This window comes from Mus caroli, chromosome 7 (assembly GCF_900094665.2).
Source record: "Mus caroli chromosome 7, CAROLI_EIJ_v1.1, whole genome shotgun sequence".
Classification (NCBI taxonomy): Eukaryota; Metazoa; Chordata; class Mammalia; order Rodentia; family Muridae; genus Mus; species Mus caroli.
Window position 1 is genome coordinate 103962929 of NC_034576.1, and position 13372 is coordinate 103976300.

At 51.9% G+C, this 13372-nt stretch overlaps 1 protein-coding gene across 4 annotated transcripts; it reads right to left on the minus strand.

The window, feature by feature from the left end:
• Positions 1 to 373: 373 nt before the first annotated feature.
• On the minus strand, positions 374 to 13372 carry Atg16l2 (autophagy related 16 like 2). 4 transcript variants are annotated; one of them, XM_021167915.2, is made up of 18 exons: positions 13059 to 13372; positions 11279 to 11378; positions 10173 to 10275; positions 8356 to 8429; positions 7952 to 8203; positions 7702 to 7767; positions 7315 to 7428; positions 5943 to 6005; positions 4962 to 5070; positions 4471 to 4576; positions 3523 to 3593; positions 3258 to 3329; positions 3029 to 3149; positions 2637 to 2742; positions 1744 to 1893; positions 1525 to 1572; positions 1332 to 1433; positions 781 to 1096 (listed from the first exon to the last, which is right to left on the minus strand). In XM_021167915.2, exons 1-18 carry the CDS (start codon positions 13183 to 13185, stop codon positions 1009 to 1011), a joined length of 1872 nt encoding a protein of 623 aa, XP_021023574.1. In that variant the 5' UTR covers positions 13186 to 13372; the 3' UTR covers positions 781 to 1008. The 4 variants fall into 4 exon arrangements, with proteins under 4 accessions (XP_021023575.1, XP_021023574.1, XP_029336011.1 ...); XM_021167916.2 differs by lacking the exon at positions 5943 to 6005 and having other exon boundaries at positions 374 to 1096; positions 13059 to 13282; XM_029480151.1 differs by lacking the exon at positions 781 to 1096 and having other exon boundaries at positions 1347 to 1433; positions 1525 to 1567; positions 13059 to 13282.

The following is a 13372-nucleotide window of genomic DNA, read 5'->3' on the forward strand; positions in this document are numbered from 1 at the left end:
GAAGTAGGGGACCAAGGCCTCTTACTGAGCCTGACAGTTAAGGATAGGCTGTCTGTCGATAGAGGTCCCAAAAGATAACCTGAATTGTCGTTGGGAGAGACAAGGACATTGAAGGCAGAGGAAAAAGCATGTGTAGGACCAAAGTGACGAACTTCTCTGAAGGCAGAAAGGGGACTTATGGCCATGCTGACCATGGTACCTTAGATGCTGAGGGCTGAGGTAGTCAGTGCCTGCCACCCGGGCACTGAGGCTGAGGCCAGATTTCCACAAGTTCTGAGCTATTACATGTGTGCCTGACTAGACAGGGTTACACGACCCTGTCCAAACAATAACAAAAGCTGAGGAAACTGTATCAGGACAAGACTAGGAGAGTGAAGGCACCTTTAGAGAGCAGCACTAAGCGCAGTCGCCCCAGAGACTGGCACTGTGGCTGCAAGGGCAGAGGTAACATACAAGGGAGGGAGATAGTGGCAGGAGGCCACCCATCATCCAGGACATAGGACTACAGCTCAGACCATCGTCCCAGGCTCCAGGCAGGCCTCTACCAGCTATTCCGATGTCACTCTAGTTTATTGACCCTTTCCATCAGGTTCATTCCCTAGATGAAAAGCTGCTCTTTGCTGCCCCTGCATGAGCCTTTCTTCATGTTATCCCACAGCTAGACTGGAACAGCCCATCTCCCAGGCAGAAGCTCTGCTACAAGGCCCTACATCTATGGAAAAAGAAGAGGCTAAGTCTAAGTGTCTCTGTACCCACAAATGCTTCAAAGAGGCAAGGCATGGCTTAGATACAGTTTTTAACACTGAAGAGAATAAACAAATAGATTTAAAAAACAAAACTGTAGTTCCTAACCCACACTTTGATTTTTAACAAACAGGCCAGGTCCTGCCTGGCCCTCACATGAATTCTGTAGTAGACCCCAACCCCAGCTCTGGAGTCCTGAGCACAGGGAAGCTGTTCTTTGGCTTCTGGCTTCAGAGTCCAACCCATACAGGGAACTTGTGCCACTCAATGCCAGAGCACCACCTTCCTGCCTTGGTCCACACTCACAACGTGGTTCCCGGAGAAGCACCAAGCCACGGCATTAACAGCAGTGCTGAAGAGGGAAGACAGACCTCAGGAGGGCAGCAGGAGCAGGCAGGCAGCCTGACTCTGACCCTGGACATCCAACCAGCAGGCGGTTTGAGAAGCCTCTGGAAGCCCAAGACAATTTCCGTATCTATAAAATGGGCTCTCAGGATGGTGGTAATGAGCCCAAATGCATGCGAAAGGTCTGGGGACATATCAGAACATGGAAGCTTGCGTGTGGAAGTTTTCAGTAGGCTGCTCACCAGTGGGGTCCCTGTAGGCTGGTCTCCAGTTTCCCGGTGTTCACATCCCAGATGTACAGGTCGCCATTTGAGGAGCCTGCCAGTGCGTAGCTTCTGTCAGGGCTGTACAGGTCACAGCAGAACCAGAGGAAAAGATCAGAAGTGTAGGCACACAAACACGGGCCTATGTATAGGCATGACCTCCCAGACGCACCTGAACACAGCTTTGGTCCAGTCAGAACTGCACTTGAAGCCATCTGCCCTGAGGACAGAATAGGACTGTAGTCAGACAGGCTGCAACCAGTGTTCCAGTCTTCCTCCAGGTGTGAAAAGGGAGCAGCACTTCAGCAGATTCCAGTCTAGAGGTTCTACTCTAGAGTGCCTCCCGGGACTTTGCTTGCACAGGAGAGCCCCAACTGGCCCAGGCCAGTACCTGAACACCTGTCGGATATTGCTGATTCGCAGGTCGATAGCCTTGAGTGTGTTGTCTCGGGAACAGCTAAGCAGATGCAGCTGGTCATAGCTGAGGTGCAGGGAGGTAACCCGGCCCTGCACAGGGATGACCTGGATGCAGTGAGGGCCCCTGTGGGGTTAGGGATGGAGAGGGATGCGGAAGAGACATCCTCAGATTACTTTGGACAGGCTGTATGTGGCCACATTCCCAGGTAACATAGTCTCGAGAAACCCAGGGCATAAATCACTGGGGCTAAGGCTGACAAAACTACTGTCCCTTCCCACTGTGGACTAGAGAGTTGGATCACTAAAGAGTAACAGTGATAGCCAGATAGGGTGGCACTGGCAGGTAGTCACAGCTGAGGTCGGAGAGTCATAAGATCCTAAGTTCAAGACCATCCTGGGAAACTTTATTGAGATTCTGTCTCAAACTATGAATATAAAAAGGGCTGGGAGCATTCTCCTAGCAGACACAAAGCCCTGGGTTCAACCCCCTAGCAAAGGAGCAATCTCAAAAACAGAGACTGCAGAGACCCGCAAAGCTCTAGCTCTGCCTTTGTCATCCATTCATGCTTAACGATGGGCTTATTACTTTAAAAAGCAGCTATTCTTTTGTTGCTGTTTTTTTATGAAAAAGTGGTGATAATATTAAAAAGGTGCTTGTCTGTGTTGGCTGTAAGGCCTGGGAAGGAGTTCAGTGCTGACTAAGAGCCGCTAAGAAGGTGGCACATGCTGAACCCTCAAAGACCATGCCCAGCTGAGGCCACCCACTGGCAATGCTTGTCTGACAGCCATACTATCCATAACCCTGCCTCCTACAGCCAGAGAAAGGAACGAAGACTCAGGGGCCTCCACCACCCAGGCCTATATCACCTGCTGTCCCAGAACCGGATCTTCTGGTCATTGTGGCCACTGATGATGATATGGTCCCCACACACCACGTCATTGCAGTAGGAAAGGACATTGATAGTCCTGGAACCTGAGGGCCAGTGGGAAGAGTCCAGAGTCTCAGAGAGTCACCAGGAGCCACTACATGTGGTGGCTGTAAGGTCAAATAGGGAGGTCTCCTTCCAGGGCCCAAGCTATCTCTAATTTACCTACCAAAGGCCAGGGTCACCAAGAAAGCAGGAAAGGAGCAGCAGTGACAGAGAAGGAAATCATTAGAAGGCTGAGCCCAAATGAATATGAGTCCCGAGGCTACCACAACATAACAAGGTAAGGGCCCCGATGACTGAGAGCTGGGAGCAAATGGGATTGGGCCTCACAGTAGGCGCGGCCCAGGTCCCATTCCTTCACTGTCCGGTCTCGGCTCCCAGTCACTGCCTGGTGCCTTGTTAGCTTGAATTTGGCAGCTGTCACTTTGTCCTTGTGTCCGGACAATGTTTCCTGTCCCCATAGAAAGCACACATTAATCCAAGCCCCCCAAATAACCACTCCGCAAATCTTAAGTCATAACCCTTTAACCCTTAGGCAACCTCTCCAGCTGGGCCTCACCTTGGACTGAGTCTCTCCCACCTTCCAGAGCTGGGCAGCCTGGTTGTAAGTAGCTGCCAAAACCTGGGAGCCCTGGAGAGAGGGAGAAGGAAAGGTCCTGGACCACACTGGATCTGGCAAACCATTGGCCCTTAGGTCAGAGAGCCAGGGTAGAGGCTGTCTCCAAGCTTCCTTGTCACTGAGGCAAGCCATGGCTCCAAGGGGAGCCCACTGCCCAGTGTGGAGACTGCAGTGACATCTATGCCGTGGGACAGAGTCTCCTTACTGAGGGGTCAAAGTCCACACTGGTGACGCTGCCGCCAGCTCCTTCGAGGGTCTGGTTGGCCTCCAGGCGACCTGATAGAACAGGGGAAAGGACTGGGGAATGAGATTTTTTTTTTTTTTGGTTTTTCGAGACAGGGTTTCTCTGTATAGCCCTGGCTGTCCTGGAACTCACTTTGTAGACCAGGCTGGCCTTGAACTCAGCAATCCACCTGCCTCTGCCTCCCGAGTGCTGGGATTAAAGGCGTGTGCCACCATGCCCGGCCCGGGAATGAGATTCTTAGCCTTACAAAATAGAGAAACTCAGACACAGGGCAGGACACAGAAGACAGAATGGCTGGTCTGGCCTGACCTCCTCTAACTGCTGGTATAGTCCTAGGGGCAACTAGTTAGTTCACAATGCTAGAGGGACTGTCCCTAAGTCAGACTGAAGGCCAGGCTTCTGGGAAGCCTTCCAGAGTTGGTGTTGAGTCCCTTTCCCTAGAGAGCACAGGTGGACAGTGTTTCTCACCTCACTGATTTCTGGTAGCGCAAGTGATACTAGAACAGGATGCAGCTATGCCAGGCACATTGGCACAGTTTATACCAGCACTGAAGAGGCAACGGCACATAGATTTCTGTTTGAGGCTAGCCTGGACTACATAGTAAGTTCTAGGCCATCAAGGGCTCCACAGAGAAACCCTATCTAAAAATTAAAATGTGTCTTGGTAGACCCAGGGACTTGCCCAACGCATGGCTCTGTATGCCTTCAGGCTGGGGTCAGAGGTCCCCCTAGCTCCTCCAGCAGCAGCCAGCTGGGCTTAGCCCTCCCTGTTCTGCAGGTCTGAAGCCAGAGCTTGTCCTTCAGAGCAATAAGCTCAGCACCAGGCTTCCCCCAGGAGTCCTCTAGCCAGTGTTCACAGGATCATTCCAGCAGGGGAGGACGGAGGACAGGTCTAAGACCCTTACCTACCTCCTACAACATTCCAGAGGTGGATCAGCCGGTCAGCCCCTCCAGTGGCCAGGAGGCTGCTGTTGGGGCCAAAACAAACAGCATTGACCTCAGAGAGATGGGCATCCTGTAAAAAAAAAAAAAAAAAAAAAAAAAGTGGGCAGGGCTGGCTGCACCCCGTTCTTCCTCATACATGGCTTCTTGTGCCCACTCTCAGGGCTTTTCCACACCTATTCTTGGACTGGCGGTTCTCTTTGAGGGTCTCTGCAAACCTGAGTTTCAAACCTGTCCCCATATGGTCTTTTCAACAATGCCTAGACCCCTGCTACCCCATGCCCCATGTTGGGTGTCTGTCTCCTTTCTCTCTCTAGTTGGTGTTCCACTGCAGAATGCTGTGTGGCTCCCACCAAGGCTGAGGGCAAACTCCTCCAGCCTTGCTTTTCTGGTTCACTTGACCCACCCCTGAAGATTCCTATCAGCACCTCAGGCATGTGGCCCAGCTCCTTCCTTACCAAGACATCCTGAGCCTGGGAGGGAATTTGGGCAGACACACACACAGGGATGCTTTGGTACCGCTGCTCAGGTGCGCCCCCAACCGAGTGACCTCTTCTTTTCTTGAAGCTACAGAGGTAGGGACAGAAAAGCATTCAACAAAGCCTGCTGACGTGAGGACTTTAAGCTCTCCTGAGCAGCAACAAGAAGCAGACATGGCAAGCAGCAGGAAATTACCCACAGCACAGTAAACAAGGTCCACAACTCAGCCTGACCACTGTGGGGATGTGGGCACTGTACACTGAGCCCAGCAGACACAGACAGGGTGATGGATACAGGAAGCATTACGGATGGCATTACCACTGCTAGGCTAAGTAACTCTGAACAAATCTTAGACTTTTTTGAGCTTCAGTTTCCCAACTGATCAATCAATCAACCTCAGACTGGCCCTCAGTGCCCTATGAACAAGGACAGAGCATTATGAACCTGGAAAATAGTTATAAAGAGTTGGTCTTGGGGCTGGAGAGATCGCTCTGCAGTTAAGAGCACTGACTGCTCTTCCAGAGGTCCTGAGTTCAATTCCCAGCAACCACATGGTGGCTCACAACCATCTGTAATGGGACCTGACACCCTCTTCTGGTGTGGCTGAGGGCAGCTGCAGTGTACTCACATACATACAATAAATAAATAATTCTTTTAAAGAAAAAAAAAGAGTTGGTCTTGAGCTATCCACCCAGATCCTGCCTGTGGAGTCCTACAAGATACACAGGTAGATCCCAGCAACCACATGGTGGCTCACAACCGCCCATAATGAGACCTGGCGCCCTCTTCTGGTGTGTCTGAAGACAGCTACAGTGAACTTACATATAAATAAATCTTAAAAAAAAAAAAAAGATGCACAGGTAGACAGGTACCAAAGGATGGACAGAGCAAGGCTGTCTATGCTCAGGAAGCCATACAGGGGGTGCGGCCCCTTCACACATGTACACACACACACTTACTCCAACAGCCCCTTCACCACATCCACACAGCGGGACAGTGTCAGGGAGGTGGCCGAGGCAGACCTGGGGCAGAATGGAGAGACACACTGAGAGCCTGGCTCACCGTTGTACCAAGGGCAATCACTGATCCCTGTATTTTGCAAGGGACCTTTGGAAAGGCTTCATGCTCACTCGCTCAAGGCAGGAACTAGAACTTGACTCCTTGCAGACTAGGAGAGGATGACACAGACTCATCCAGAAGGGTGGAAGGAGGGAGAACCTTGGCAATGAAACACCTCCCCGAATCTCACCAAGACGGTACCAAGAGTTTCATTCCCTAAGTTCTCACCAAGAAAAGCTCCTGGGAACGCCAGGCATGGTGGCACACGCCTTTAATCCCAGCACTTGGGAGGCAGAGGCAGGTGGATTTCTGAGTTCGAGGCCAGCCTGGTCTACAGAGTGAGAGTTCCAGGACAGCCAGGGCTAAATAGAGAAACCCTGTCTCGTAGAGAAGAGAAGAGAAGAGAAGAGAAGAGAAGAGAAGAGAAGAGAAGAGAAGAGAAGAGAAGAGAAAAGAGAAAAGAAGAAAAAAGATCCCGGGAGACCAAGCCCTAGCCTGTGAAGAGGGCTAAGGAAGAGACAGAGGCAGAGCAACCCCCAGCTTGCTGAGTAGCTCCCCAAACACCCAAGAAAGTGTTTATGCTGGGATATCTAAATTCATTAGGGTTGCCAGGAACTTGGGGATGCAGCATTTCATGATGCTCCTGTTTTATTCACTGTCCCAGGGACGTGGGTGCCCTAGGGAAGTCTTCTGGAAAAGAGCCTTCAGGCTCACGCAAAGGAAAGGAGCGGCAGCCCAAGGACAGGCCAATCAAGATGTAGTGGAAGCCACCTAAACTGGCTCATGCCTGTAATTCCAGCTATTGGGAGGTAAAAGCAGGAAGACCAAGGGTTCAAGGTCACCCTTGACTACACACTGAGTTTGAGGCCAGCAGAGAGGCAGCTGGCCAGAGTCAAGCTCCCTCTGATCTCAAGTGTGAACACACTTTGATACAGGCTCATACTCAGGTATGTTCATTAACTGTGCACATGTGCTTATGGCCCTGTGTGGACCTATACATACACTCCCGTGCTCACACACGCAAACCTAGGACACCTGAGTGTCCCAGGGGCTTGTTAACTTTCCTACCAGTGACACCCTTTTATAAGACTCATAACTCACCCTCAAGGGCACTGGTTCTTGGAAGTAGAGAATGGGGTAACATTGCCTCATGGCACTGGAGGTCGGACCTGTACTGGCATGTACACAGGCCTCTCCAAAATCTGATCCTGGAAGATGTGGACAGCCTCCTGGGTGGGGAGCCAGCTCAGGTGGGAATAACTGAATGCTCACCTGAAAGGCCTCTTCCATTTTTCACAAGTCTCACTCTCCGAGAACTCAGGCAGAGCGGCAGGAGCTAGAGCCACAGTCTCCTCTTTGGTCCCATCTTCTAGAGTGTTTGGGATCCTGGGAGAGAGAAGCAGCTCAAGAAGACCAAAGGAGAAGCCCGTCCCTCCCTGCCGCAGCACTAAAGAACAGGTGATAAACGCTGGCTGCTAAGTATTAGCTTTTGTGACCACACATTATCTCTACACGTGTCTAGTGGCCTGACCTGTGCACATAGGCACCTGGTGTACCTGTAGCCAGCCGGAGTAGGGTATGAGTAGACTGTGGGTCATGCACACATCCTAGGGAAGCTCCCCAATACTAGAGTCATCCCTGTCCCCTCCCCATTCTTACTCGCTGATGCTCACAGTCCGCTTAGCCGCTTTCTTCAGCTCCTGGGACACCAGAGCCTGGTTGGCCCTGGCAGAGAGAAAAGCATCCTAAAGGCTAAAGGAGGTGTTTTGCAGATGGGGCACCACAGCCTATGCAGATCCTTCTGATCAGTGAGAGGCCCTTACCTCCCCCACACTCGCCCTCCTCCCCACATCTTTTAACCAGGCTGAGTCCAGTTTGCATCCCCAGGGGCGTGGCCCAGAGTTTTCACCTCTCTCTACGCTCATTACGTAGATTGCGCTCAGCGGCGGCGCGCGCCTTACGCTGCACAAGCTGCTCTAGCAAGTCGCGTGCCTCTTCCTGGAGCCTGCGCAGTGCCGCCTCCTGGTGTGCTGCTTGCTGGAGCAGCGTCTCGTAGGCTTCTCTCTGTGCCGCGTTCTCTGCTTGCCGTTCCTCCAGCTGCCGGGACTGCTGAGCCCGCGCCTCCTGTAGCTGAACCACGCAGGCCTGCAGGGCTTCCAGCCTGCAGAGTAAACATCAGCTGGTGTCTTCGTGGGTCCTCTAACGCTCAACCACACACAGGTCTAGGGATTGCTTGGGGACCAGAGGAAAGCTCTAGGGGGTCCTTCCCATTCCCTTGCCGGGAGTAGAGACCAAGTCCGATCCTCATCTCACCTGTCCTGCCGCTCCTCCAGCTGTGACTGCAGGGTGTCTAGGGCTGCGCTCTTCTTCACCACCTGGTAGGCCATCTAGGAAGGACAGGTGGTGGCATGGGCACTTTTGCAGGGTGAACCTAGCCAGCCACCACCTCGTTGCCCGGTTCCTGACAAGGAAGCCCAGGCTGAGATAAGTTTGGATCTTGCATAAGGATGCCCTGCAGCTTCCTGGGATAATTCTCAGACCGGGGGCTCTAGAGTCAGTACTAGTGATGTCCTTTATTTTCTCGGTGAACCTGCGGTAGATATTTAACCTGCAGCAGGAGGAATCTGTTCCGTTTTGATACCTGTAAAATGGCAGGGGAGCGCTTTCCTAATCACAAGGTAAGCCAGAACCTACTATTAGGAGTCTACAATAATGGCAGACTATTAGCTGGCACCTGTCATGCTTTGCCCCAAGCACTCTACACACACTGACCCAGCCTCCACAGCACCAAAGGAATCACTTCCATTTCCATTTTCATTTTACACACGAGGTAACCGAAAAAAGTTACACGGCTAAGTGGCAGACCTGATTACTTGAACCCAGGCCACCTAATTACATTAAGCTCCATGTAAAGTAATGGTATATTCAGGGGGTGCAAGGGATGTGAATTCTAGTTCCCATCTCCCAACATCTGGCTTCCTAGCCCATCCCCTACCACTGGCCTACGCAAGTGGCCCTCAGAAGAGAAACACACAAGACTTAGAACAGGAGCCAGACTCCAGTCCTGGAGCCCTGGGTTGAGGATATCTCAGCATCCCTTCAGCTGACAGCTAAGAACTGAGAAGGCTACAGGGATGCAGCCTCATCCATGGGCACAGCCTTGCCCTGGTGAGGAACAAATCCCAGGGCAAAGCTGTGCCCTCCAGTGTGGAGACCAGGACAAACACCTGTGGCTCAGAAACTGCTGGCAGCCAGCCTGGGGGTAGGAGGTGCTGAGGGGGCTACTCTTCCTACTAACTTGTTCCCAATTCTTTCCCCTCAGGGCCTGAGGAGCAAGCCAGGGCTGCTCACCTACCTTGACACAACTCCTCATGTAAGAGGCCTGGAGAGGGGGATCCTGTGCAGCCAAGTGTAGCCCTGGCTATCCTGAAACTCACTTTGTAGACCAGGTTGGTTTTTTAATTCACAGATAACTGCCTTTACCACTCCAGCTCATTTATCATTTTCATCACTAAGAAAGCCAGTTGCCATCTCCATTCCCCTCCCCTGTCACTTGCTTTCAAAGTTCAAATGATAGATAGCAGTAGAAACAGATTAGTGGTTGCCAAGGATTGAAGATGTTCCAGTGTGACGAAAAAGAGGTATCAAGAAAAAGATCTTGTAAACAAACTGCAATATCATGATGGTTACATGATATCATTTGTAATAACTGTCAAATTATAACCACATAGCACACTGGGGAGAGACCCTCAAATGTGAGGGTTATGACCTTCATAACCCGCTCCCACTTTGTGTTGGGCAGGTGAGGAGGCATACTATAATAATTACTGGCCCATCACAGTCTCCATGGAAACCCACAGGACCAGGTCTTGTTTATGGCCACACTCCCTGTTCTTTGGATTGTCAATATAGTTGTTAAAGGACTGAATGAAGAATCCCCAAAAGTAGATTTGTGTGGGTAAAGATTCAAGTCTAGGGTTCACATCTCTAAGCCCTAGTATACTCCTCTGCAGCTATAAAGTCATGGAGGACTGACTGAGATAGTGCAGCAAAAACATTACCACTCACTGTCTGCCTTCTGGGGACCATCTCTCCCTTACCCCAACATTCTCAGACCCCACCCTGCTTACCTCACCACAGACCAGCTGCAGCCCCTTCTTCTCCTGCTGCCACTTCACCCTCAGAGAGGCTGGTGATGAGACTTGGTCAGGGCCTGTCCCTGAGACCTCCTCCCTGACAACCAATAAGAAGAATTCATGGCCCCTCTGCTCACTCTGGTGCCCAAAGTATTCCCTAAGAGTCCCCCCATAAAAGCTTGAGAAGCCATTCGCTTTCTCTTGGGGTAGTTGGAAGCCAACCAGAGAACAAGTAGTCTCAGAAATAATAAGCTACCCATGACCTCTCTGCTCTAGGATGGTCCAGACCCTGGACCCCCACCAGTGACACTCAAGAAGCGCCTGTTAGCACAATGGCACTTGCTTGTTTTCCCACAACTCATGGAGCTAAAACGATATTCAGAGATCAAGGACAGCCTGGGCTACAGAACGAGAACCTGTTAAAAATAGCTTAGGGTTGGAAAGATGGTTCCTTCGATACACTTCTTGCCACACAAGAGTGGGGACCTGAGTTTGGGCCCCAGCACCTACATTAAAAAACCTGGCACACTTTGCCAAGAGCTGAGAAAGTTGAGTCCAATAGCTATAGGTTAAGTGTAAGACCTTGTCTTTAAAACTAAGGTGAAACACAATTAAGGAAGACACAGGTCCACCTCTGGCCTCCACAGATGCACGTACAATTAGCATATAAACAGACCAAGGAGAGCCTGGTGTGATAAACTGGCACACACCTGTAATCCCAACCCAAGAGAGGCAGGAAAACCAGGAATTCAAGGTCATGTCCAGCCTACCTGGGCTACATCCTCTTATTAGTTCTGTCTCCAACCCATTCCCTGCTCTTTGGAATAGGTAACAAGCCTCTTTTTGAAGTTTTCAGGTAAGGAACAGGAAGAGGGACAAGACGCAGAAGGGGGAAACAGGAGAACAGGATTGAACAGGAGACAAATGCACAGAGAAGCGTCAGGGTTAAAGATATTAAGCAGCCAGCTTGGGGAGGACTCAAAAGAGGCTTTCTACTGCCCCCCCTCACATCCCCAGGAGCTACAGACCGATGAGGTGCCAAGGCTGAGCACAGCAAAGAGGCAGGCACAAGCAGCTCTGATCACTCACAGACAACTCACCTCCAGTCCTCATGTCGGGTGGAGATGGTATCCTTTGGTTCGGACTTCAACTTTTCTGAGAACTTGGCTAGCAGTTCAGCCTTCTCTAGGAGATTGTTATCTGGGGATGCAAAAGGGTGAGCCTGTGGCAAAGGCAGATGTTTGCCAACAAACTCCTGACATACAAGCTACCTCATACTGGGGATGGCTGCAGGAGCCCGGGGGTCCTGGGAATAAAGAAGCCTCTGAAGGCTGGGCTCTGCCCCTTCCTGGGGGAATATCTGTGTCTGGCAAAGCCTCATCACAGCACAGGTCCACAAGCCCACCCAGGAGACAAGGACAGAAAGACCACCAATGCTGGGGACAAACATGGCTAGGTAGCACTTGAAGAGAGAACAGAAGGAAAGCAAGGGGCCTGGGATTAGTTCACCTCTGCCAGAGACAAAGTCTGGACCCAGGGCATGTTGAAACAAACAAAACCACCTGTGTATGACCTCCAGCAAGTCACTTCCCCTCCAAGGCCTCAAGGTTTACAGTGAAGTAATTCTCACTTCCACAAAACAGCTTCCCCCAGGTCAATATTGAAAGCCCTTGAGCAATTATCGAATAAATCTTCCCAAGTTAGGTGGTTAGACCTTGGACCCCCTCACCCACATTCCTTCCAGCTGTTTTGTTTTGTTTTGTTTTAAACCAGTTCCAGGCAGACTGAGGCTGCTAACCTCAGGCCAAATCCTCATCTCCCTTCCTTCACTATCTGAGGTTCCTGGACCCTGACAAATTCTCAAAACTACCTGAGACCCCAAGGTATTGCAAGCACCCCTACCCCAGCATACAAGGTCACAATGTGCCTCATTTGCAAGTAAGAAATCTGAGGTAAAGGACTTGAATTACCCCAAACCACAGACCTGGGTCTCTAGGTCCCCAGTCTTGCTGTTCCCATACAGTTCTCCTGGGTGGTCCCTCCCTTAAACCTATAGTCCCACTGCCCATCAGAGCAGATGAAGAAGTGGGGTTGTCTGGAGGTAGAGGTATCCAACCCCAAGAGAGGGCCAGCCCTCACAAAGTTCCAAGGAAAACAAATTTGATCGCGTGGGTGCATCAAAATTAGCACCAACTGAGGATGCAGTAGGGAGTATGGTTAGACTTTCAACCTCAAACACACAATCACAGTCCACCAAAAGGCAGTAAATACAGATGCACTCCAGTGTTCCTCGGATGGAGTGCACACACCTCCTCCTCCTGGCCAAAGTGCCCAGAAATAACCACATGAGAGTTTAACTTCCGCCGGCACGACAAACAACCTAAAGGAACCCGGAGCCCCATTCGAGCTATGATCCGCTAGGCACTGAGGTACTCCACGAACGTACGCCAGTATAACCTATCCGTACCAGAACCTACCAGAGACTTTCACTCCTTCCTTTCAGCTACCGTGGCTGCTCTGGCCACGCCTGCCTTCCTTAACTGGGCTCTGGGACCAAATGGACTGCAGGCCCTGCCCTAGGGACGGCCTGAAAGAAGCACTCGACAAAACCATCACTGAGACAGAGCTTGTGTCTAGGATGCTCAAGGGAGGCAGAGCTGAATCTTTGGGGCTAAGCAGCACCAGAGCTGGAAACGGCAGGCAAGGATTCTGCCAACGCGGAGAGGGGCGTAACAGGTTCCAAGATGCAAGGCCCTCGGGAACCGTGACGGCGCCGCTGCCCTGAGTCACAAGTCGAGCGGCGGGACAAGCCCTCTCCCCGAGCGGGGAGTCCCACCTCCTCAAAGCCAGTCATCCCCGAGCCCCCAGGGACGCACTCACAAGCCGGCACTAGCTCCAGGAAGAGCGCCTTTTGCGTGCGGTCCCGATGCCGCAGCTGCCGCACGATGTGGCGCTTCCAGACAGCGGCGGGCGCGCAGGGATCGCAGGGGGCGCCGGGTCCTGCCATGGCCGCCGAGTCCCTAGCTGCCGCGCAAAGCTCCAGCCCGAGCAGGGGGGCGGAGCCTCCCGGGGACTCCACGACGTCAAGGCGGCAGCGGCGGGGAATCCCCGGGCTGTACCAAGCGCTTTTGTCGGGGTGATCTGGACACCTCAAAGCAGGTGCTGCTGCGGCCCAGCCAAAACCCTCAGTCCCA